We start from the raw sequence: 27,093 nt of genomic DNA on the forward strand, positions 1-27,093 counted from the left end.
TTGTCAATTATGATAAATTTCACCCTCACCATAAGCTTTTTTTGTCGGCCGTGACTAAAAATCACGAGCCTAGTCATTTTAAAGATGCCATGCAGGTACCGCAATGGAGGGATGCAATGAAGAACGAAATTGATGCGCTGGAACGCAACAATACATGGACACTCGAAGACCTTCCACCAAACAAGAAAGCCATCGGTTCGAAGTGGGTCTATAAGATCAAATATAATGCCGATGGGACAATTGAACGTTACAAAGCCCGCCTCGTGATAATGGGCAACCGACAAGTCGAAGGTATTGATTACAACGAAACCTTCGCTCCTACTGTCAAAATGGTGACAGTTCGCACCTTATTAGCGATTGCTGCTGCTAAAGATTGGGGTATTCACCAAATGGACGTTCACAACGCCTTCCTTCATGGCGAACTCGACGAAGAAGTATACATGAAACCACCTCCCGGGTTTTCAAGTGACACAAACGGCAAAGTCTGCCGTCTCCGAAAGTCTCTCTACGGACTTCGACAGGCTCCCAGATGCTGGTACGCAAAACTTGCTTCCGCCCTTAACTCATATGGCTTCAAACAATGCCCATACGATCACTCTTTATTCTCCATTATCGAATCTGACACCGAAGTACACGTATTGGTTTATGTTGATGACCTTGTCATTTGCGGGAATAACTCGACTATAATTGATCGCTTCAAAAATTATCTCAGCACTTGTTTTCATATGAAAGACCTTGGTCCTCTCAAGTACTTCTTGGGTCTCGAAATTGCTCGCAATAAGACAGGCATGTTCATTTCTCAACGCAAATATGCGCTTGATATACTTGAGGAAGCTGGGCTTCTCGGCTCTAAACCAGCTCACACCCCCATGGAAGCCAATCACAAGTTTGGCACTTCGAATTCTCCATTGCTCAGTGACCCTCAACCATATCGACGCTTGGTCGGTCGTCTCGTCTACTTAACTATTACTCGTCCCGAGCTGCTCTATTCCGTCCACATTCTCGCTCAATTTATGCATCAACCACGGAATGACCATTGGCAGGCCGCCTTACAGGTCGTCCGCTATATTAAAAATTGCCCCGGCCAAGGCTTGCTCTTTCGACAAGACAACAACTTACAATTAAACGCCTATTGTGACGCGGACTACGCCGGGTGTCCCACGACAAGACGATCCCTGTCCGCTTACCTTGTCTTTCTTGGTAATTCCCCAATTTCATGGAAGACTAAGAAGCAGAACACAGTCTCAAAATCCTCAGCAGAATCCGAATATCGAGCTATTGCGTATACGGTGTGCGAACTTAAATGGCTAAAAGGGCTATTACAATTTCTTGGCATCTCTCATGACAAGCCCATTACGTTGCGTTGTGACAGCCAATCCGCACTTTACATCGCCCGTAATCCCGTCTTCCACGAACGGACCAAGCACATAGAGGTTGACTGTCACTTCATCCGAGATGAAATTATTAAAGGAACTATTCGTCCAAGCTATGTGCACACAAAGGAGCAACTCGCTGACATCTTTACAAAGGCCCTTGGACGAACTTCCTTCGACGAGCTACTTCCCAAGTTGGGCGTTTCGAGTCTACACGCACCAACTTGAGGGGGGGTAATACGAGCCGTGCATATCTCCTACCCAACGGCTCTTTCTCTCAACATGGAAAACATATTTCCTTGCCTTAGTTGGATAATTTTATAGCTGTTGTAAATAATATTGTTTCCGTATATATGCATCATCCCATAGTATATATAGCCTGTGCAGACTTTGTATTGAACAACTTACATGAATAAGATACATAATATACTTTCTCCAATTCACAATAGTAGGAAATGAAGAGCGAGCCATGAAAGGATAGTCACTTGGTTTACAATTCTCCTCACAAGAAGAATTAACCATATGAACCAAGTGAAAGCGAAAGCATGTTTGGGTCGTTATTCGACTCACTTGGAGCTCCAAGAAGGTCCATGAAATGCCGGGTTGTATGAGCAATTTCGTATTGATCATCAGCGGAAAGCCGGAAACTAAAGATGGATTATTAACAAGGTTTATAGACCTGGACATTCTTTCTGCTAGAGATTGAACAAATTCGAAATGGTTGTTGTCAATTCCAAGGGATTGATTATATGATCAGTATATGTGTTTTGTGGTAATGTGGGCTAATGGGTCTGGATCAAAATGTGGGTTCTAAAAATGGGTTTGGGTTGGAATATGGTTTGAAACTAAGAAGTGATGTAAACTATTTGAAGAAGTTGGCTTCCTTCTGTTGGCTTGTCTCTCTTGTGAAACCATGTTCACAAGAAAAATAAGAGAGATTTATTTTTTAGAGAATCTTTTACAGCAAAGGTTTGGGAAAGAGTTAGTGTGCTCATATGTCCGGAATATTGTATAACCGATTAATTTTATGTGGCTATAATGTTTTGTTAGGTGCCGCTTGTAGTCTGAGTCCTAAATGTGTTAGGATTCGGTAGTATTAATCGGTCATACAGAGTCACACACTAGATGAGTTTTGGGCAATTATAATTAATATAGATTAATTATTATAATTATAAAGGTAATAAGAATAATAAAAGATTATTCAATTAGACTTTCCATATCCTAAATAGTCTAGGATTCTCTTTGAACTCCCTATATATAGAGATATAAGGAGAGATGTTTAGAGATCAAGTTTTTAAAAAGACAAACATCTCAAGGGAGAAAGAGGGAAGGAAATTGCCCTTAAATTTGTACTAGCATACATACTCATATTGTGTGGATACCGGTAGAGGCGCAACACTTGGGGCGTTATTGTGAGACGGTCTCACATATTATATTACTATTCAAGGATCTGCGATCTGGGTTTTATTATACTTCTTATTATTAGCATATTATTGGAATTCTTCGGCATCCAAATAAGTTTGCTAATCACCCTTTTATTTAATCTTAATACTTAACATGCATGAGGTCTTGGGAATACTGTAACTCAAATCTGTTGAAAATCGTTAGAGAACCATTCAGTTTGATAAAAGGAAATTGCTATAAACACAAAAATGTCCAGTTTCACCAAAGATTCTTGTGAAAAGAACCAAATCAAAGGAACAAACTTGGAAGGGAAAGTCTCATAAGTGGTATTCTAACTGTGCTCATTTTATTTGGAGGTAAAAAGAAATAAAAAAAAACGTAGTTGCTCTTTTATTGACAAACTTTACTCTTTCATGGACTTTTTGTCATTTATTTTTCATACTTTGCCTTTGTCCAAAAACAAAATTATCAAATTCTCTCTATTTCTCTTCTTCACAAAATCAATCAAATCGGACAAATTAATCAATTATGGACTCGTGTCAATAGAGCATATTACTACTCATTAGCATTTCTACACACAATTATGGCCAAATAATCCCCATTTATTGCATTTTGTCGCCCTCCTACATGTTGCTTTAGTTATTGCTCTCATTCTTTTTCGAACAAACGGCATCAGTATTCTCACTGATTGTTTGTTGGAGTATCAAGATTTTTGCTTCCTTTTTCTTATTTTGTATCCTAAGTACAATTATTGCAAACGATAATAATCACAAGTAGCGGGGACGTATGGAGTAATATGTTTGAATTAATTGATCAAAATTCAGAATTTTCAAAAATGAACAACCCTAATTAATTAAGACATTTCCAGAAATGGAGATCCCAGATTTTGCGTTATCAAATGTTAAGTGTGGTTTATCCGGTGAAGGGGTCTGGTGCAGATGGGCCGGTAGTATCCCTGGTGCAGGGAGGAGAGGCGGTGGTGGGGAGAATGATGGTTTGGACGGAGTTGGTTTGTAATTTGAGATAATTTGTTCAAAATGGAAATTGAGGGTGGAAAAATGACAAGGTATAATAGCCATTTATGTCCATGATTGAGTAAATTATGTCCATGACTGAGCATAACCAAAAAAAAAATATGGTCTTTATTTTATCTATCCTAGATAATAAAGAGTCAAAATAAATTCAATAACATGCAAGGAAACAATTATTAGGATTAACTTTGGAAGGAAAATGTACTTAAAACGTGCATAGAAGCACCAGACAGTATGAATAGAGAGCAAACTGAGCAGTCAAACAGAACACACTCAATTATTTGCAGTTTTACTAATCTTTCTTTTACTCTTTTTAAACCCAAATTGTGTATTTTCTTGATCACTGGGTGGCTCCTTTCCCGCCTTTACTTTGTGCATCAACTCATCAAGAGAAGGGAATGGAAAGTAAGCAATCTTTTAACAGTGAAAGTGAATGGTTCGTTGAAAATCTGTATATAATAATTGTTATATAAGTTTGCATGTAATTGTTTGTTTAGTCTTTATAGATTAGCGAGGTTACAAATTGCAAAATGACGATTTGATAATGCGGTTTGAGTTCGTGATCAAGACGATGAAAGGAACTTACATCTGAAGAATTTTCAAGGAAGAATTAATTCAAGGAAGATTAGTCAGTAGTTAGTTCGTCTCTCTTTTACGATATTTAATAATTATTTTGAGTTAGTCTTAAGTTATAATTGTTACAATTATAACTTGATACACTCATACTCTAAGTTATAGTCGATTGTACTAGGGTGGCTACGTAACACGACATTTTCGAAAGAAAATTTATTTTATATTTTACAAATAATATTTTGGATTTTATTAAATACAATTTAATTAATAAAAACGTTTTTCTATTTGGAGTCAAAATAGTCTTTTCAGATATTAAATAAGTTTACTATATCCTAAAAGTAATCCTAATTTGTAACAATTTATGAGTTGTAATAATACGTGATTAATTAGGATAGTAGTGGTCAAAATCCAAATAGAACCCAAAGTTTTATCTTATTGTTTTTTGGTGTGAATAGTAGTGCACTAATAGCCTAGTGTCACGGTTCGCTCATTCGAAGCTTCCGTGATGCCACAAGGATGCTTATGGTAGCTTACATGAAGCATACTAGCATTTACAAAGCCTATACTAGCTCCGGGAAGCTCAACGATAGTTCACTCCAGCTCACGACTAGCTCAGTCAAGTACACTCAGCTCACTCTTAGTGGAGGCAGCTCATTTCCAAGTTGAGGCTAGCTGGGCAAGCTACTACGGAGTCCACAAGTCCAGCTATGCCAAGTAGATGCGAATATGCCACATCCAGGGCCTTGAATAAAGTCCCTTGTCCACATACATTCCCCTTAAATAACCACCATACATCCCCCATTTTCATCCTTATCCATTCCCCCTCTCCCTCTCTCTCTCTCTCACACATTAAATACACCCCCCTACCCCCTTCATTTTGGCGCCAACTCTCAAGAGGAACAATGGTTCACTCTCCCTCTCCTTCCCGCCAACCATGAAGAGGAACGAAGCCTCCTTTTCGCTCGTGCCTCCCGCCAATGCCAAAAGGAACGAATCACGCACCTGTTCGACCTTAACCGCCATTTTGGGCGCCTATAAATAGAGGCATTAGGCCTCATTTTTCAAACATTCAATACATTCCAAATATACACAAACACACATAAATATTCACACAAACCTTCGATATTGTAATCTTTATTTCTGCAATTCAAGCATTGTACAAACTCTTAAGTTATTAATAATATTCAATCTTTCCGCTGCACTACACTCTTGTACTTTGCCATTTTCTCTTTATATTCTCAAGTGATATCGCTTCAAAGGCCTGACTCGCACCAAGTTATGTGTCTTGGCACGAGTGGCGAACGTCTATTCTCTACCGGAAGAATAAGTACGTGACACGTGGTTACCAGAGCCTGGTTTGAACCAACCCATGCATACTCCACAATAAGTAACGTGGTTACCAAAGCCAGATCTACACACCACATTTACCTCAAGTAAACGTGGTTACCAGAACCAGTTTTATACACCACTCACGCTTCATTTACATCAAGTAAACGAAGTTTTCCAAACCAAGTTTACATCAAAGTAAAGTGATCTCAAGAACAAGGTTCGCATCAAAATCACATCTTATTTTCATTAAGTTATTTCGATATCACTACCAAAAGAATGACGGGAGCAGAAGTAAACCCAACGGCCGAGTAGGCCAAAAATACGAAGGCAGAAACCGAGGCACGCTTTGGCAAGTTAGAAGGCAAAATTAGCGCCTGTCGTGACGCCATGTTGCAAGTCAATCAAAGACTTGCATTTTTGGAAGAAGATAGGCCAAACCCTCAATTGACCGGAGTGATTGGTATGATCAGCGACCTTGCAAGTGTCGTTGACGATTTAAGGGCCGAGGTTGTTTCTCTCCAAGATAAGAATAATGGGGGGAACGCACAGAAGGTGAATGTTTCTGAGCTGCCCAAGTATAGTGGCAAACGGGACTCCAAGAAAATCGACAACTTTCTGTGGAGTATGGAACGCTATTTCCAGAATGTCCTCGTGGAGGACGAAAAAACGAAAATAGGCACTGCAACGTTGTACCTGAACGAAGATGCAATACTATGGTGGAGAAGAAGAGAACTCGACATCCAGGGGGGTGCATGTACTATAAGTACATGGAACGAATTCAAGGCAGATTTCAAAAAACAATTCTATCCGGAGAATGCCGCAGAACTCGCCTCGAAAAAGTTGACAGATTTGAAACAACCGGGATCTATTCGAGAGTATGTGAAGCAATTCACTACCCTCTTACTCGAGATTAACGGTATGCCCTAACAACTCTCTCTTCTCTATTTCATGGATGGCCTTCAACAATGGGTCGAGCAAGAACTCAAGTGTAGGGGTGTGAAAACCTTAAGTGACGCTATTGATGTTGCCGAGTCACTATATGAAAGTTCGAGTGAACCGAAGAAAGGTTTCTCAAAGAACTCTACGGGGAACGGTGGAGGAAGGCATGCCTCAGATCGTTCAAAGCCAACGGGTGGCAAGACTTCATATGATTCCAAGGACCATGATAAGGGCGAGTCCAAGGAGAAGTCCAACGAGGGTAAGGGACAACCAGATTGTTTCCTATGCGGGGGGCCGCATTTCATCCGTAATTGCCCAAGCAAGCAGAGATTAAACGCCATGGCCAAGGCGTACGCGGACAAGGATGAGTCCGATGGGGAGGCCAACATGAGTGCACTTCATTTGCTCAACGACATGTCCAAGGAACCGAAGGAAAAGTCTAGAGCACACAGGGACGCTGGTGTTCGCAAAGGACCATCGCCTAAGGAAAGTCGTATGCCTGCCAAGGACAATTACTTAATGTTCGTTGAAGCGAGAATAAGTGACACGCCCATTGTCTCTCTGCTTGACACTGGTGCGTCTCACAACTTCATGACCAAAGAGGTAGCCACGAGATTGCGTATCGAGTACGGCCAAGGATCCGGCGCCATGAAAGCTGTGAACTCCGCCTCTATACCTATCCATGGAACCGCTCATGAAGTACCAATCCAGATGGGAGATTGGAGGGGGACGGTAGACTTTACCGTCGTAACAATGGACGACCATGCTTCTGTGTTAGGGCTGGAATTCATCCAGGCCGTAGCGCCAGTTACATTTGTAGGGCATAAGGCCGTTATGGTGGAAGGTCGCACATGGGTACCGCTAGTACCCAATCCAAAACGAAGAATCAAAGATCGTAGTTTATCTACAATACAAGCGACTAAAACTTCAGGGAAAACGGAGCGTTCAAACAAAAACGCATCTACAGAAGGTTCAACTTCGAAGAAAGGGCGGCGCTATACAACTAACGATCCAACGGAAAATGGGTCACTTGGAAGCCCCAAAAGAAATGACAAGTATATACCCAAACACAGTTGTTTCTTATGCAAAGATCCTCACCACATACGTGAGTGTCCTATGAAGAAAGTGTTCCTCAAGATAATTAACCAAAATAAAGAAAAGACAACCGCCACCGAGGACTCGAAATTTGGAGACTCGGGTACAAAAGAGGTTGGGAAAGGCAAAGACAAAGTCGATGAGATGCAAGTCAAGGAAGGCGATATCCAACCAACATGTGACACCCCGCAATAACGCGGAAAATATAAATAATAAACTAAAGCGGAAATTTGTGATATTTTAAAAACTTTTTGGTTATTAGTTAAAGATTAACACGTGGGTGCCAAAATGAAATGAAACAAATACAATAATAGACAAAATTAGGTTATTACAACCCAAGTCTAGAAGGGGGGGGAAAAATATCCCACGAATAAACATATAAAGGGTTTCTAAACTAGAAACTAAGGTCCAAGGGTTTAGTTCTCGCTAGCCCACACGTCTTCTACACGTAAGCATCATCACAACCTGTCATTCATGTAAACATGAACGCCACAGTCAGTGGGGAGTAACTCAAGGTTCTCCCAGCCACAATATGTCGAAATGAACATAACAAAGAACGTAAACAAACAATCATATTAGATAAGACATGAGTGAATCGAATCATAACTAAACATGGGATTATACGTGTTTAAACCAACAAGAGTAAAAGACATGATGAAATAAACAAGTAAAGCATAAGCAACAATAAATAAATGGAAAAGAAGGACAAGGAAACCGACACGGCCACTTAGCCATGAGCACGTATTTGAAGGAGATATGACCAAAGTAACCATCCAAATAATGCAAGACATTTATCACTCTTAGACTATAATTTCCCCGGGTAGGACTACGATAATAATACGGTCCTAATCTAAATCTGCAGATTTTCGGGTGTACATCCCGATTCGACGTGCGCCAGCACAGCACGCACCCAAGTCTCGTCTACTAAGGAGACCGAGTACCCCAATCGCCAGAACAGCACGAAAGTGGCGGAAAGACTAAGATAAGACTCACTTGCCAGAACAGCACAAGTGGCCAAAAGCCGTACTTGCCAGAACAGTGAAAGTAGACCAAAACCGTACTTGCCAGAACAGCACAAGTAGGTCAAACCCGTGCTTGCCAGAACAGCACAAGCAGGGCAAAAATGTATGTCAAGCACGTACGATGGTAATATGGCATTTCTAGAAGAATACGACTCTTACAAGTAATTATTTATAATAACCTTTTCATGCACATGGGACGGGATTATTAATGTCACACTCATACTTATGGCTTGCATCTCACCATAAGTACGAAGGGAACATCAGTCCCGACGATCATATCGTAACTAGAGGGCCTATGGCTCACCCCTAGTATCCGATAGGACCAAGACTCTCACCACAGAACAATACAAGACATTATCAAGAATATGAGTCTTACCAGTACTTTTAATGAATATCTCATACTTGTATTATATTACTAAACATTCCGTTTTATAATTTAACATGCCGATTAAATAAGATATAAGGAATGATAATGAATAATTTACGTTATAAAATGTGACCAAATCAAGTGACTCGTTTATGAGCCCGACAAATAAGCTATATGAAGTCCAAGAAATTAGTCCATTTAGATCCAACATGTAAAACACAATTAGTCCATCATACAAAGCATATTAAACCCAACAGATAGAACATAACAAGCCCATAATTGAATTATAAGGAATCCAACAAAAGAATATGTGAAGGAGCAATATTAATGATTTACGTTATATGAAATACGAGACGGATATATTTAATTATATTTTAAATAAAGCAAACTAGCGCCAAAACAATTTATAAACACGACAAGTCCAATTATAGAATCATGACAAGTTCAATTAAATTAACGAGTCAAACTCGAATGAATAGATATGACAAACCCAACATACTAAGTATAATTAGCCCACTTATTAAACCTAACTAGCCCAATAAGAAAATATTTTAGAAGAACGATTTTTTTAACGAAACACGTTATATAAAATACGAGACGGGAATTAAACAATTCGAATAACCCAACTAGGCGCCAAAAGCACCCAAACCCCACGACACAAGGGACCAAAGAATAGTCCCACGCCCGTCATCAAACAGCCAACCACCACAACCCATAAACAGTCCGCACACATCACTCATAACCACCCTACACGGCCTTACCACTAGCCACCATTTCCGCCCATATCAGCCACACTTCCCATCCCAAAACAGCAATGTCAAACCACCACCATTTCCTGCCCAAGACAGAACCACGAGTAGGGGTGAACAAAAAGTGGCCCGGACCGGCAAACCGGATCGACCCGGACCGGCCGGTCCGGTCCGGTCCAGACCGAATACATACCGGTCTGGTCTCCGGGTCCCCAAAAATATGGTGAACGGTCTCCGGTCCGGTCCGGTCCGGTCCACATTAAACAATAAAACTAAATTTGCCTTATAAATTAGTATCGGTCCGGTCCAATCCCGGAAAAAACCGGACCTAAAGGGTTCCGGTCTGGTCCGGTCCGGGTCCCCTCCTAACCGGTCCGGTCCGCGGTCTTGGGATATGTGGTTATCCGGTCCGCGGGTTCATCCGGTCCGGTCCGGTCCGGTCCGGTTTTGGACCGTTGAACACCCCTAACCACGAGCAGGCTATAGAAGGCGACTTGGCTTGTAAAAGAAACACGGAAATAGTCCTAAAATGTAGTATACGTCCATCCTCAATACTGTCCCATTTCCACCTTAAAACTGTACCGGAATTCTTCATAAAATCGCCCAAAAGAAACAGAGTACGAACTTCCCCGAGTTGCTTCATTCTCACGCCTAAAACAGTCCTAGGCTGAGCCAGACTACGCCAACAATTGAAACGGTTTTTAAGACGGAAGTTCACAAATACAAGGTGACCCAAAAACAATCCCGAAACTAACCTACCCATCCCAAAACTGAACCAAAACCAGCCACAAACACGGGTTCACGTGCGCCATAATCCGAGCTCAAGAAGACAGAATTCGAGACCGAGTTTTGAACTCGAGACAATCTATTTCAAACGCCAATTTAAGACAAAAATTATCATACAAGAAGGAAAAGAGTAAAGAACCAAACTTTAGCGAATAAGAGCATGTAAAACGATACAACAAGACGGAAATTCGACATTTGTCGAGTAATCTATCACCGTTACCTTAGCCTTTCAAATTTTCGATTGAGTCGTCCGGAATTCCGGTATGGGTCGCCGAGTCCATCACCTAGCACGAGAATGAGTCGGTTTTTCAGCTGAACCGCGGTTTCTACAAGACGGGTCAAAAACGAAACTTGACAAGAACTCGACTTTCTTACCTAGAATGAAGGAGGAAGAAGAGGGGAAGCTATTGGTACAAGAATTATGGAGTTTAGTTGAGAAACGGAGACGGGATCTGAGTTTTTAAGATCGAAAAATGGTGTTTGCAGTTGGTGGTGTTGTTTACTTGTGACTGCTGCTGTTTTTCGAAAAATGAAGAAGGAGGAAGGGGTATAAGGGTTATGAAGGGACACAGCCCACCAAAAACAACAACAACAACAATAATAATAATAATAATAATAATAATAATAATAATAATAATAATAATAATAATAATAATAATAATAATAATAATAATAATAATAATAATAATAATAATAATAATAATAATAATAATAATAATAATAATAAAATAATAATAATAATAATAATAATAATAATAATAATAATAATAATAATAATAATAATAATAATAATAATAATAATAATAATAATAATAATAATAATAATAATAATAATAATAATAATAATAATAATAATAATAATAATAATAATAATAATAATATATAAAATGAGATATCTAAAGATAGGGGTAAGAGGGTAGGTGAGCATGTTGTCAATTTCTGGTTGGTTCGGATTAAAGCTGGTACAAAGTGAAATGTGACGGTCTAGGTAGACGGAATTTAAGACGGGCATTATTACTATTGCTGTCACTATTATTATCCGACCAAAAATATGTATACATTTATTCTTATATAAATTATGTCTTAAAAATATAATTTAATAATAATACGTATTTTTATAAAAATGTGCCTTTATATAATACGTTCATAAAAATCGTGTTTGACATAAAATCAATTAAATTGAATAATTCAAAAATATTTAATAAAGTAATTCAAACGGTTTAATAAATTTTAAATGTCAAAATGGGAAATTCGCGGGTGTTACAATCACCCCATCTTTTAAAAAAAAGTTTCGTCCTCGAAACTTGAAGGTAGAAAAGAAAGGTTATAAAAATAAAACTGAACTTTTAAAATCGATAACCAAAACATTAAAAGGTTAATTACTTGTAAGAATTAAAAATCTTTCAGAAGCTTCAACTAAAATTTCCCGACAGAACCAAGTCGAAAGGCAAATCATTTGTATAAATCGAAATCAAAACACTTTCAAAAACATTAACGAAGAGTTTTCAAAAGTATAAGTCTCATTCATGGAACGAAATTGCTATTGTCGTGCACACAAGAACGCTTACCTTCCAAGTCAAAGACAAATTTAAAACAGAAATCATTCGCCGACAAGCGTAGAACAAGTTATCAAACGTCTCCAATAACGAGTTCTAACATCCGATCAAGGTTAAAATCAAGAGAGAAAGGTAATTCACTCAAATTTTCTTTTGCAAAAGCCAAAATAGAAATGAAGGTTTCACTTTTAAAACTCGAAAGGGAGTCAAATTTCTGGAAATGTAATATTAAACTTTGACAAAAGGTCATAAATATATCAAAGTTAATAGAAATTGGATAAACTTTAAAGAAATCTCGGGTTTAGCAGTTAAAATTATGATAAAGGAGTTTATATTCAAAGGATAATTAGGGAACTAAATCAAATTTTCATTTTCAAATCTTTAAAATAGGTAGGGTTTTGCAAAAGTAACATAAACTTTTAACACCGAATCAGAACTGGTAGCTTGAAAGCTTAGAAATTGAATAAAAGAAAAGTAACTTAGATATCATAGATACAAGTATACTAAGAGGATTCAAACTTAACTAATCAAAAAGAGCTATGATGAATTTCATAGGGCAAGAATTGAAGTCAAATCAATAAGAATGTCAAAGGTAGAGTTTTTACAGGTAGCTGGCATCCAATTTAAGAGAGGAGCATGATGAAGCGAGGAAAAGAGGTATGAACGGTAACGCTTATAATCAAGGAAGAAGAAAAATTAGACAACAAGAAAATGCCAGGTACTCAAATCTCAAACCACCACATCATCCTAAACGGTTTCGAAAACTTCCTAACAACAAAACTCATTACCACAACACTCCCAAGGATTTCCTCAAATCACTTATATATGTTACTTCACCCTAAGCAATTCCATGAAACAAGGCACTCCACTATAAGTGTGATCTCATCACTCCAAATCCTCAAACATCCATAAACAACTTCCACAAGATCAAGGTCAAGGTTTCCAACAAAGCCATACTCATATCCAAGGCAACTACAAAAACCAATCACAAACTCGACTTACTTAGTCAATTCTATATCCTCAAATCCACTATTCAATTTCATCCATTTTAAGTCAAGTACTAAGTACTAGTATCCCAAACATAAGCAACGAAGAGAAGTTCTATGACCTTAGTAACCAATGCAACTCACACTTGACACACAAAATCCAGCAATCAAATATACTCACTTTATCAAGGATCTAGGTATAAAAACCATCATGTATGCCTCATCATACTACCTAAGCCTTTCCAACATCAAATCCTCTCAAAATCAGGATTAAGGGTCAAACACAAACAATCTACTCAAAAGTCCAAATTTCCAACCAAGGTCAACATTCCTCAAAAGAAAGAATACTATAAAAAGGCGTTAAGGGAGGATTAGTAAGGAACAAAGGACAAGTTAGGGAATACAAGAGTGACTTACAAGGAAAAAGAAAAGAGGATTTAGAAGAAGGAATAAGCATTAAGAAGTAGAGGACAGGGCAAGGTACACAAAGAATGAGAAACATCTTAGAGGAAGTGGAAGCATTCTTCGAAGGTTGAACGAATCTTCAATCCTCAGCAATAGGCACCAAATCTTGATCTTCACGTTGGTAGGCTTACAGTCATTGATCCAAGGGCACAACAATTATTAAATGGCAATCAACAAACATGTTAGAACCTAATAAAGAGCAAACACACTACAGACTACCACCTTAGGTCCTTAAGTCTACCCATCTCTCATTCATTATTCAAGGTCAAGTTCACATTTAAATTTGGGGTACACGTGTGTGCGTCGGGAGCAACATAGGCTCTGATACCAACTGTGACACCCCGCGATAACGCGGAAAATATAACTAATAAACTAAAGCGGAAATTTGTGATATTTTAAAAACTTTTTGGTTATTAGTTAAAGATTAACACGTGGGTGCCAAAATGAAATGAAACAAATACAATAATAGACAAAATTAGGTTATTACAACCCAAGTCTAGAAGGCGGGGAAAAGATATCCCACGAATAAACATATAAAGGGTTTCTAAACTAGAAACTAAGGTCCAAGGGTTTAGTTCTCGCTAGCCCACACGTCTTCCCCATGTAAGCATCATCACAACCTGTCATTCATGTAAACATGAACGCCACAGTCAGTGGGGAGTAACTCAAGGTTCTCCCAGCCACAATATGTCGAAATAAACATAACAAAGAACGTAAACAAACAATCATATTAGATAACATATGAGTGAATCGAATCATAACTAAACATAGGATTATACGTGTTTAAACCAACAAGAGTAAAAGACATGATGAAATAAACAAGTAAGGCATAAGCAACAATAAATAAATGGAAAAGAAGGACAAGAAAACCGACACGGCCACTTAGCCACGAGCACGTATTTGAAGGAGATATGACCAAAGTAACCATCCAAATAATGCAAGACATTTATCACTCTTAGACTATAATTTCCCCGGGTAGGACTACGATAATAATACGGTCCTAGTCTAAATCTGCAGATTCTCGGGTGTACATCCCGATTCGACATGCGCCAGCACAGCACGCACCCAAGACTCGAATACTAAGGAGAGGAAAAGTACCCCAATCGCGTAACGACACGAAAGTGGCGGAAAGACTAAGATAAGACTCACTTGCCAGAACATCACAAGTGGCCAAAAGCCGTACTTGCCAGAACAGCACAAGTAGACCAAAACCGTACTTGCCAGAACAACACAAGTAGGTCAAACCCGTGCTTGCCAGAACAGCACAAGCAGGGCAAAAATGTATGTCAAGCACGTACGATGTTAATATGGCATTTCTAGAAGAATACGACTCTTACAGGTAATTATTTATAATAACCTTTTCATGCACATGGGACGGGATTATTAATGTCACACTCATACTTATGGCTTGCATCTCACCATAAGTACGGATGGGAACATTAGTCCCGACGATCATATCGCAACTAGAGGGCCTATGGCTCTCCCCTAGTATCCGATAGGACCAAGACTCTCACCACAGAACAATACAAGACATTATCAAGAATATGACTCTTACCAGTACTTTTAATGAATATCTCATACTTGTATTATATTACTAAACATTCCGTTTTATAATTTAACATACCGATTAAATAAGATATAAGGAATGATAATGAATAATTTACGTTATAAAATGTGACCAAATCAAGTGACTCGTTTATGAGCCCGACAAATAAGCTATATGAAGTCCAATAAATTAGTCCATTTAGATCCAACATGTCAAACACAATTAGTCCATCATACAAAGCATATTAAACCCAACAGATAGAACATAACAAGCCCATAATTGAATTATAAGGAATCCAACAAAAGAATATGTGAAGGAGCAATATTAATGATTTACGTTATATGAAATACGAGACGGATATATTTAATTATATTTTAAATAAACCAAACTAGCGCCAAAACAATTTATAAACACGACAAGTCCAACTATAGAATCATGACAAGTTCAATTAAATTAACGAGTCAAACTCGAATGAATAGATATGACAAACCCAACCTACTAAGTATAATTAGCCCACTTATTAAACCTAACTAGCCCAATAAGAAAATATTTTAGAAGAACGATTTTTTTAACGAAACACGTTATATAAAATACGAGACGGGAATTAAACAATTCGAATAACCCAACTAGGCGCCAAAAGCACCCAAACCCCACGACATAAGGGACCAAAGAATAGTCCCACGCCCGTCATCAAACAGCCAACCACCACAACCCATAAACAGTCCGCACACATCACTCATAACCACCCTACACGGCCTTACCACTAGCCACCATTTCCGCCCATATCAGCCACACTTCCCATCCCAAAACAGCCATGTCAAACCACCACCATTTCCTGCCCAAGACAGAACCACGAGCAGGCTATAGAAGGCGACTTGGCATGTAAAAGAAACACGGAAATAGTCCTAAAATGTAGTATACGTCCATTCTCAATACTGTCCCATTTCCACCTTAAAACTGTACCGGAATTCTTCATAAAATCGCCCAAAAGAAACAGAGTACGAACTTCCCCGAGTTGCTTCATTCTCACGCCTAAAACAGTCCTAGGCTGAGCCAGACTACGCCAACAATTGAAACGGTTTTTAAGACGGAATTCACAAATACAAGGTGACCTAAAAACAATCCCGAAACTAACCTACCCATCCCAAAACTGAACCAAAACCAGCCACAAACACGGGTTCACGTGCGCCATAATCCGAGCTCAAGAAGACAGAATTCGAGACCGAGTTTCGAACTCGAGACAATCCATTTCAAACACCAATTTAAGACAAAAATTATCATACAAGAAGGAAAAGAGTAAAGAACCAAACTTTAGCCAATAAGAGCATGTAAAACGATACAACAAGACGGAAATTCGACATTTGTCGAGTAACCTATCACCGTTACCTTAGCCTTTCAAATTTTCGATTGAGTCGTCCGGAATTCCGGTATGGGTCGCCGAGTCCATCACCTAGCACGAGAATGAGTCGGTTTTTCAGCTGAACCGCGGTTTCTACAAGACGGGTCAAAAACAAAACTTGACAAGAACTCGACTTTCTTACCTAGAATGAAGGGGAAGAAGAGGGGAAGCTATTGGTACAAGAATTATGGAGTTTAGTTGAGAAATGGAGACAGGATCTGAGTTTTTAAGATCGAAAAATGGTGTTTGCAGTTGGTGGTGTTGTTTACTTGTGACTGCTGCTGTTTTTCGAAAAATGAAGAAGAAGGGAGAGGTATATGGGTTATGAAGGGACACAGCCCACCAAAAACAACATAATAATAATAATAATAATAATAATAATAATAATAATAATAATAATAATAATAATAATAATAATAATAATAATAATAATAATAATAATAATAATAATAATAATAATAATAATAATAATAATAATAATAATCAAAATAATAATAATAATAATAATAATAATAATAATAATAATAAAAATAATAATAATAATCAAAATAATAATAATAATAATAATAATAATAATAATAATAATAATAATAATAATAATAATAATAATAATAATAATAATAATAATAATAATAATAATAATAATAATAATAATAATAATAATAATAATAATAATAATAATAATAATAATAATAATAATAATAATAATAATAATAATAATAATAATAATAATAATAATAATAATAATAATAATAATAATATATAAAATGAGATATCTAAAGATAGGGGTAAGAGGGTAGGTGAGCATGTTGTCAATTTCTGGTTGTTTCGGATTAAAGCTGGTACAAAGTGAAATGTGACGGTCTAGCTAGACGGAATTTAAGACGGGCATTATTACTATTGCTGTCACTATTATTATCCGACCAAAAATATGTATACATTTATTCTTATATAAATTATGTCTTAAAAATATAATTTAATAATAATACGTATTTTTATAAAAATGTGCCTTTATATAATACGTTCATGAAAATCGTGTTTGACATAAAATCAATTAAATTTAATAATTCAAAAATATTTAATAAAGTAATTCATACGGTTTAATAAATTTTAAATGTCAAAATGGGAAATTCGCGGGTGTTACAAACAAATGTTCTAGATTCAACGCAAGGGCAGATCAATGATGAAGCACCAATGCCAGAGACGCGCATAGATGTAAATGATGTCTTACCATTCAATTCTCTATGGAGGACTCATGGAAAAGTTCAAAATGTGGAGGCCAAAATATCAATGGATCCAAGGTCGTTACACAACGTCCTTACCATCAAAAGGGCTGCACAAGATTGTATTCGTTATTTCTATGCCAAGACTATCATAAAACCAGAAGGACACTCGGAACATCTAAAATGCCGCATGGCCTATGATGTACCTATTCAACTCGGAAATTGGCAAGGAGTGGCTGATTTTATGATCGCTGACATTGAAAGCGACGAAGTACTACTTGGTGTCGATTTATTGCAAGTAATGGGATCTTGGAGATGGACCCCAAACCTACTCATTTTTGTGGATGTGGGAATTTGATGTATCCACGAGGGTTTTTCAAACATAAGGAGTTGCCACCAAATTTAAGGAAATTTGGAAACCGTTTTAGAGAAAATGGATTCGTGTGAAAGTACGTGTTGGGAAGCTCATTCAAACACCCAACCCCGTCCGTTGTAAACAACGGCGTCTACTAATGTCAAACAATGGCCAATTTAATTAAACTAGTATTTGTCGAATGCATCCAGTCATATTAAACCCTAACATGTGACAATCATTCTAGGCGGTTTAAATGCACATAAATTCGTCAAGTTATTTAAACATGTGAGTTCATTTGGCTATTCTAGCATAAATAAACAAACAAACAAAGAGGAGAAAAAGAAACTTCTTACTCTAGCGGCGCTGCAAACAACATGGGTTAGATCACAATAACAATTGCAATAAAACCGTAAACCAACAAGGCATTAACAAACACCCTAGCAACGAAACAAAGGCCTCTTGGCCGAACCAAACACACAGCCATCTTGGCCTACCATGGGTGCATACATGACCTATTCTAAGTCAAGTCGGGTTGCAAACAAGTGACATGTGATGACATAATCATATGCAAACGAAAAAGAAGCAAACATGCATCTAAATCAAACAATTGTTTCACAAACGATTGGCATATGAACAAGGCAAATTAGAGGACTAATTCTTAGTCTAAAACAGCCTAGAAAACCGTGCTTAAGGATATCATACACGACATCAATCGACAAAGCAAACAAGCATGACGATAATCGAACAAACATGCTAACAGTTTCAATTAATTCTTAATTAAAACAATTAATCCTAAACATGCTTATCTAATCATGTGAATCATACATAATAGACTAATTCTTAGCCTAGAAATTCGAGCCATACATGGTAAACACACGGCATACATGCTTGACAAATAAATCGACACAAACAATTCTAATTCATGCGATTTCATGCAATTCTAATTAATAAAACCTAATTAATTAAACTAACATGTGAATAAACAACCAAACTAAATCATACAAACACGCATGATCTAATTTAAGCAAGCAAACCTCATATTCATCTATACATCTCATAAATCATGTTAACATACAAATTAAAATTAAACAATTTCATTATTTAATTCAATTAATCATAAATTAACAAATAACAATATGAAAGATGCAAACTTTAATCATAAGCATACTAATTAAATATAAAAAGCATGTTATAATTTTAGATTTAAAACAAGAACATCAAATTAAACATAGATTTAAACATACGAGAATAAATCTAGCATAATTAAAGAATAGCATGTGAAAACAAATCATATAACAATACAAATCGTCTAATTCCTAACAGAAATTAATCCACACAATTAAAGGCCATCCATCGGCATTCATCATCATACAAAACCCGTCCTCCTTCATAATTATCAACAATAAAATAATTACCGTAATCAAACATGCTATAACGATAAATAATACGATAATTAATAAAGCAATAAAAGCAAAATTAAAAGGGAGAAAGAGAGAGTATTTGGCACCCTCGGCCTACATGTATCTCGGATGCAAGCTTCTTGGTACGTCTACGATGGTTTTCAAATCAATAATCGAAATCCAAACTTGAAATAAACAAACACGTTTCACGCGTTTTTCCCGACTTGCGCAACAATTTTCAAACGATCACTACGGCTTCAATACTCAACGATTTTTCAAAACGAAAGATGTTTTGGAATACTTGAAGAGCAAAGTTTACAACCTTGGCAAAAAACAGACCTAAATTGCTTTTAAAATATTAAAAACAACGATGAACAAGGGCTGACAGAAACGCGAGCAAGGTAAAGAATCGAGCAAATTAATGCTTAAAACGTTACCTATGCTGTTGTAAGAGGACACAAATCAATCAAGGGCACTACCTATATTGTGTATGCAAAATTTGGTGAATTGTAATGGAGATTTGAGGGTGTTTCGAAGCAATTTTCGAGAGCTATGTGAGTGTGCTCTGTTTTCTGGGTTCGTGCTCAAGGAAGAAGATGAAGATCTTCCTTGAGTTATTATCAATGCTTGAGGTTATGGCTTATATTCTTTGTGATCTATGATATATCAATTTTGTGTCCCTCCTTTCGAATGAGGCAAACGAAGCTAATATAGCTAGGTATTAGGGTTTTAAAACCGGTTGGAGAATATGAAAGTTGCAAAAACTCAGTTTTGAAAAGTGATTTTATGCAACGATTTCTCTATCTTTTTTCGATCTTTTGGCTGGAAATGGTAAGTATAGAGATATAAGGAATCTCTTACTTGATGGGCAAGGCTAGGGAAGAGCTTGGAGCTCAAGAAAGAGCTCCAAAGCTCTCGCAAAAACAGAGCACGGGTAAGGGGTTACGGGCTGCTTGTTGTGGCTCGTTTTAGCTTGTTTTGGGGTTGACCGGGTTATGGACCATGTTTAAGGGTAGATATGTGGGCTAGGCAAGAGTCAAGGATTTGGGTCAAATAAGAGAGGAATTGGTGCGGGCTTGGGCTCGTAAAACAGAGCATGCGGGTTGGTGTATGGGGCTGTTTTGAGCGTGTTTTGGAGAAGAGAAAAGAAGGGTTTTGGCTGGGCTATTGATACGTGTCGTTAAGCGTATACAAATTAATAATTTATAAACCTATCTTAACCTCAAAAATAACAACGTAGTAAAGGATAAGTAGGGTCGATCCCACAGAGAGATTGGAAAACTAATTAACTATGGAATACTATTTACAAACTAACTTACATATTCACATGCTATTAACATATTTATGGAATTTGGGGGTTCAATCGGTGATTTTAAGCAACCTAACAGTAACTAATTCTATTCTAGTAAGTGAAACAAGCAATTCAATTAAGCTCATAATATTCTAGTTACATGTCGATCGTCTAACAAATATTCAGTTTAACAATAGGTTAACTGTAGAGAATTTAGCCGCTAAAAACTCCCTATCTTTCCTTACTTTTAATTGGTAGTGAGCCGCTCGACTACCAATACTAACTAACCAATTCTACGCAAGTTTCAAAGTTTCGCAAATTGACTAGCCGCATTAAGAATTAGAAAGACCTCATTAACCGTATTAATTACCTGAGTGTTGTCAATAATCAAGCGATTAACACATCTAAATATACTCCTAGTTAAGTCTAACGACATCATTGCAGTCCTAAAATAAACTAGTCGCTACTCGGTTAATTAATCTAACGCCGCACCAAATTAATCAACTAGCAATCGGTTTTTACCATCCACGATTAAAACGAGTATAATGAGAATACCATAAAACAAATATAGCTAAGAAGAAATTAACGATTAATAACTGAAAGATTAGTTCAACAACAAACTGAAATTAACTAGTAATTAAGATAAGAACTAATAAATTGAGTACAGAAAACCGTCCCTTATTTCGGTTGCAACGCCTCCACAAGTCAGGCCTCCTATCTTCCTCCGAGTCGGAGCCGCTCCACCCGTCGGACTGCTCCATCTTGAATTACATCATCGTCGATTCCTATCGCCGAATTTTGGTTTTATTATATGTATACTTGCTTTGTCAATTCTGATTGGGAACTCGGGTATTTATACTCGAACAAAGTCGGTGTTTGGGACATACAGGATTGATTTTGCAGCATATAGGATAGATTTTGTGAGTAGAATAAGGGAAGGGATCAAATTTGATGCGGAATCAGAGTTCATTGCTGAGTTTCATGTTTCCACTAGCTCCCGTCTTTATCTATTCTTCTGTTCTTAGTTTAATTCCCAAACACTCCTAATTTCTTAAGATATGGCGACATGGGCTGTGTGATTAATTAAAGATTACGTACGTGTCTGCTTGCGTGCTTCTTTTTTTCATATGCTTCGCTTCTTATTTTATTCTTTGGTCCGTTTTACACATACTCGCGTCATACTTTTGATCCATTAAGCGCGTCATTCGGCCCATTCTCTTATGTCTTGTAATCTCGTATACCAAAACACACTAAATAAGCCCATTTGCATTTAAAATAATAATAACATTAATTAAATCCCGAAATTAACGAATATATAATAATTTAGCTCAAATAATGCGAAAGACGACACTAACAATATACGGATATGGGATAAAAACATATATAATTATGGGCTCATCAAATTCCCCACACTTAGCTTATTGTCGCCCTCGACAATGACAAAACATGAGTATGAACAATCATCCACCTCGAAGATTTTAGACTTAACCAAGCAAGTTTATCGACAACAAACTAAAATATTTTTAGAAATCATTTTGTCCAAGTTAGTCGGTCAATGGAAAACATTTGTAGTTAGATTAGAAAGTAACATATACCAAATTTTTCCTCCACTTCAAACTATACAACCAACTAATTAGCCAACATAAGTATTTTAAACCGCTTCTAAATTACAATTATAAATAAATGCATTAGCAATACACTCAGTCCAACTACCTTCGTGTGCATGTGCAAGTGTATTGACTCGTAGAGGAGGGCTCAGCAATTTAAGGTCCTAGGGAAAAAGGGATTTACTTTCTGTACAATGTACGAGGATCGTTCTCCCGAGTATTCAAGTGTATCCGTCATCCCTCAATTAACTTACCACCATAACACACATCCAACATCACAATGTCCCCGTCTTTTTTCTTCATTCATTTTTTTTCCTGTTTTTTTCTGTTTTGCCTTTTTTCTGTTTTTTTCAAATTTTTTTTCTTTTCATCTTTTTCAATTTTTTTTCTCCTGTTTTGACTTTTTTTTCTTTCTTTTTCTGAATCTCCACCTTCCGTACCCGTGGATATATCCAGTGTCCCTTGTAGCGATCTTTCGACCAATGGATCCCGCCCATCCGGACAAGTCATTAGGCATTCTCCCAACACATTGATTGGGTTCCCCTAAGGGTCTAATCACTCGGGCACCGAATAGAATTGAGGTCAAGAACTTAAAGCGGGAGTCACCTATGAAAGTAAATCTAGTATATATATAAATGAGAGTTTTTTCGAGCGATCTGAGAGCGTCCACATCATCAAAAATAAATTTAGGAAAGTATAATTTTTGATGTAAAAAATAAAGTGGAGAATCTTTTAATTATTATAGTATGTATATTTCCTAAATTATATTCAAGTGATATTTCCAATTTTTATATCAAACTTTTACATTTCATTTGTCAAAAAAAATATCGTTAAAAAAATTATGAAAATAATATAATTAGCTTTGTGTTAAAAAATGCTATCATTAGAGTATAAATTTCATATTATTTGCACATATTAAAGATGGTGTACTTCTTAATATGAAAAATTGTATACTTTTTAGTATGTTTTGTCCCACATTGAAAAATAAGTAGGTGTGGTGAACATACTACATATAAATAGTAGAATTGTCCCACATTGAAAAATTAGTATAAGGTGATGTGCTCATATGATTATAAATAGGATGCATATTTGGAATTTATGTATCCATCCAAAAATTTTTGAGTCTCATAAATATTGTTTTAAAGAGCTCTTAAGATTTTCTATCATTATCTACGATATGATATTAAAAATAAAGTGGAAATCGTTGGGAACTACCCGGGAAAGAGTTAAGATCATGAACAAGAAAATCAAAAAATAACTAAAAGTTTTACTAATGATAGTCTCCTGACACAATACAAAACTAAAGATTTTACTAATGGCTGTCTTCTGAATGCAGTAATAGAGCGTTAATGAGTCGTTATATGTACGATATAGAGATCCATATCTAATGATCGAGACTAAGTGGTTTTACCTTCAAAGAAAAATAATATGTATACAATAGTGGTTTTTAAGAAGAGACATGTATTTCTTGGTATGTTACACTACTACAAATCCAGGCAACTACAACGCCCCTTTAACAACGATTATTCACGAAAATCACAATAGATGTTGTAGAATGTATGGCGCGAATTTTACTAAAATCAATTACAACGGGTGTGGTTATAAAAACCGTTGTTATTAGTTTTAACAACGGGTCACACATGCACAACCGTTGTTAATAATTTGGCGCAAAATTGGCGCAAAGTTAGTGAAAAGTAATCACAACGGTTATTTTTGAAACCCGTTGTTAAAACATATTTAACAACGGGTGTTTTTTACAACCGTTGTTAAAACTTATTTCACAACGGTTGTTGTTTAATAACCGTTGTCAATACCTTCCATACTATAAACCACACAAACAGAAGTCTGCTGCAGCCACAAAACACAACCCTTAATACACAAACACAAACACAGCAGACAAACAAACACAAAACACATACACACTCTCTTTCTCTCTTTCTCTCTTTCTCTCTTTCTCATCGTCGCTTTATCTTCTCGCCGTCACTGTGATTTCATCGTCTATTACGTTCTGTATTTATCAGGTAAATCTCGCAAATCCTTTATTAATTTCATCGTCATTATTTTCTTTTTCTATTTATTTCTTTTGCATGTATGTGTTTTTATCGACCATTATGTTATTTTTTTAAGTATTGTTCGCATAATTAGTTAGTAAAACAATGAAGAAGCAAGATGAAGAAGTAAGATAAACATAATTAATATATATATATATATATATATATATATATATTTATAAATACATAAATTAAAAAAAAAATTACATATGTAAAAATGCAATTCTTATATTTTCATGGAGGATCTTATTCTGCTCTATCGTATCCGTCCTCTCCTCCTTGGCTATTTGGAGGTTCCGTTCGGCCATTGCTATATCGTCATATAGCCGCAATCGCTTCGCTCCGTCAAGCCATCTTCTTTGGCGTGCTTGATGCGGATCGAGCTTCCGCAAGGTAGCTCTGAAACTTTCCTCAATATGGAGGAACCGGCGGATGAAGTTGTTGTTGTTCTCGATCATGGTAAGAGTCTTAAGGATGAAATCATTCATTTTGTTGGAGTTTTTTGAGTTTGATTTGAAAGATTAAGTAGAGTTTGTTTTAGCAGTTAGAGTTTGGAGATGAATATATGAGATAATGGAAATGTTAGTTGAGATATGCAATGTATTTATACTAAGCAATGTGTGGGTTGAGTTAATTGCTTTTTAATTAATATATATGTTAGGAAGTTGTGCCATAATAATCATCATCATATCTCTCAATAATCTTTGCTTCAAATCCTATTACTAACCCTTCTCATTCCATATTATCCGTTCATATGTACAGTGATGTCAGTAATAATGCATGCATCGGAATTCTAACAGGCCGTAATTATGCATGCATCTAGTAATATTTAATTTAATTTTTTTTTATTTTTTAAGAACAAATAACAACGGTTATTTTAAAACAACCCGTTGTCTTTAGTTATAACAACGGTTTTGTATATTAAAACCCGTTGTTATAACTTTCCCCCCAAAATTGAGTCACACTTTCCACAACGGGTTTTTATACATAAAACCGTGGTTAATAGTTTTAACAACGGTTTCCTTAAGTAAACCAACCTTTGTTAAAACCTTCTACAACGGACGCTTTAACAACGTCCGCTTTTTTATATAACAACGGTTTTTGACCGTTGTTATAGCCTGTATCTGTAGTAGTGTTATATCTTTCACATTGAAAAATAATGTAGGCATTATGAACATACTACGTCTAAATAATTAAATTATGTATCTCACATTGAAATAATAGTATACGGTAGGGTGATTCTATAAATATAAATAGGAGGCATCCTCGAAACTTATGTATTAATCCAAATTTTTTTTGATATAAAAGATGTAGACTTTTTAGTATGTTATATGTCCCACATTGAAAAATAATGTAGGTGTTGTGAATATATTATGTATAAATAATAGAAATGTCCCATATATATACATTTTCTATATTATATTAAAGTGATGTTTATAATTTTGATATAAAAACTTTATATTTCATTTGAAAAAAAAGTATCGTATGAAAATTATATAATTAGATTGTGACAAAAAAAAGCTATCATTAGAGTGTATATTGTATTGTATTGTATTTTCCCATTATTAAATCCGGTTGTTGTCAAAGTAGGTGCAAAAAAAATGGTGTACTAAGTATGTTATTTGTCCTACATTGAAAAATAACGTAAGTGTGGTGAATATACTATGTATAAATATTAGAATTGTCTCACATTGAAACATTATCATAAGGAATAGTGATCTTATGATTATAAATAGAAGTCATAACCCAAAATCTTTTGATTCCCTTAAGTATTGTCAGAGATAACTCTTAAAAGAGTTTGTATTACTGTCTCTACAATAATGATTTATAACCTAAGTTAATGTTTGGAAAATCTTTTAGTTATTATAATATATACTATGTATTTCTTATTTTATATTCAAGTGATGTTTCTAATTTTTATATAAAAACTTTTAAATTTCATTTGACAAAATAATGTCGGTAAAAAAATTATGAAAAAATATTATTAGATTCATGGTAAGAAATGTTATCATTAGAGTATATATAAATTTCATATAATTTGCACATACACTACTACAAATACAGGCTATAACAACGGTCAAAAACCGTTATATAAAAAAGCGTCCATTGTTAAAGCGTCCGTTGTAAAAGGTTTTAACAACGGTTGGTTTTCTTAAGGAAACCGTCGTTAAAAATATTAACAACGGTTTTAAGTATAAAAACCCGTTGTGGAAAGTGTGACTCAATTTTGGGGGGAAAGTTATAACAACGGGTTGTAATATACAAAACCGTTGTTATAACTAAAGACAACGGGTTGTTTAAAATAACCGTTGTTGTTTGTTCTTAAAAAATAAAAAAAAAATTAAATTAGATGTTACTAGATGCATGCATAATTACAGCCCGTTATAATTCCGATGCATGCATTATTACTGCCATCACTGTGCATATGAACGGACAATATGGAATGAGAAGGGTTAGTAATAAGATTTGAAGCAGCATTGAGAGAAATGATGATGATTATGGCACAACTTCCTAACATATATATTAATTAAAAAACAACTCAACCC

The 27,093-nt window shown here is 36.1% G+C and overlaps 2 protein-coding genes across 2 annotated transcripts in view; both read left to right on the top strand.

Annotated features, from left to right (window-relative positions):
• The first annotated feature begins 6,097 nt into the window (after positions 1-6,097).
• On the top strand, positions 6,098-6,637 carry LOC141618107 (uncharacterized). The gene has a single exon (XM_074435220.1). It carries the CDS (start codon positions 6,098-6,100, stop codon positions 6,635-6,637), a length of 540 nt encoding a protein of 179 aa, XP_074291321.1.
• Positions 6,638-24,932: 18,295 nt separating this feature from the next.
• The window catches only part of LOC141621544 (axial regulator YABBY 5-like), a 96,807-nt gene continuing 94,646 nt past the window's right edge, over positions 24,933-27,093 (top strand). The window contains exon 1 of the mRNA XM_074437973.1: positions 24,933-25,006. Coding sequence (XP_074294074.1) covers positions 24,964-25,006 — 43 coding nt within the window. The 5' untranslated portion in view covers positions 24,933-24,963. The remainder of the gene's footprint in view (positions 25,007-27,093) is intronic.

Source organism: Silene latifolia, chromosome X (genome assembly GCF_048544455.1).
Source record: "Silene latifolia isolate original U9 population chromosome X, ASM4854445v1, whole genome shotgun sequence".
Lineage (NCBI taxonomy): Eukaryota > Viridiplantae > Streptophyta > Magnoliopsida > Caryophyllales > Caryophyllaceae > Silene > Silene latifolia.